General features: G+C 56.7%; 1 protein-coding gene across 1 annotated transcript in view; it reads left to right on the top strand.

The window, feature by feature from the left end:
• Positions 1 to 19: 19 nt before the first annotated feature.
• The window catches only part of LOC104506755 (cysteine and histidine-rich protein 1-A), a gene marked incomplete at its 5' end in the record, with an annotated part of 454 nt that continues 168 nt past the window's right edge, over positions 20 to 305 (top strand). The window contains one exon of the mRNA XM_010147813.1: positions 20 to 266. Coding sequence (XP_010146115.1) covers positions 20 to 266 — 247 coding nt within the window. The remainder of the gene's footprint in view (positions 267 to 305) is intronic.

The raw sequence follows: 305 nt of genomic DNA, 5'->3' as shown, positions 1-305 counted from the left end.
TCGTTGTTTTTTTGTCTGTTTGCCAGAGGTGCAGTTCCGGCCGTACCGCACCGACGACTTCATCACCCGGCTGTACTACGAGACGCCGCGGCTGACCGTCCTCAACCAGACGTGGGTGCTGAAGGCGCGGGTGAACGACTCGGAGCGCAACCCCAACCTCTCCTGCAAGCGCACCCTCTCCTTCCAGCTCATCCTGAAGAGCAAGATCAACTCCCCCATGGAATGCTCTTTCCTCCTTTTGGAAGGTCCTTACGACGACGTCAAAATCCATCCCGTCATCTACCACTTCGTCTTCAGCAACGAGA

The sequence above is a fragment of the Eurypyga helias genome, unplaced genomic scaffold (genome assembly GCF_000690775.1).
Source record: "Eurypyga helias isolate BGI_N326 unplaced genomic scaffold, ASM69077v1 scaffold29582, whole genome shotgun sequence".
Taxonomy (NCBI): Eukaryota; Metazoa; Chordata; class Aves; order Eurypygiformes; family Eurypygidae; genus Eurypyga; species Eurypyga helias.
This window is presented reverse-complemented; position numbering and strand designations above follow the sequence as displayed.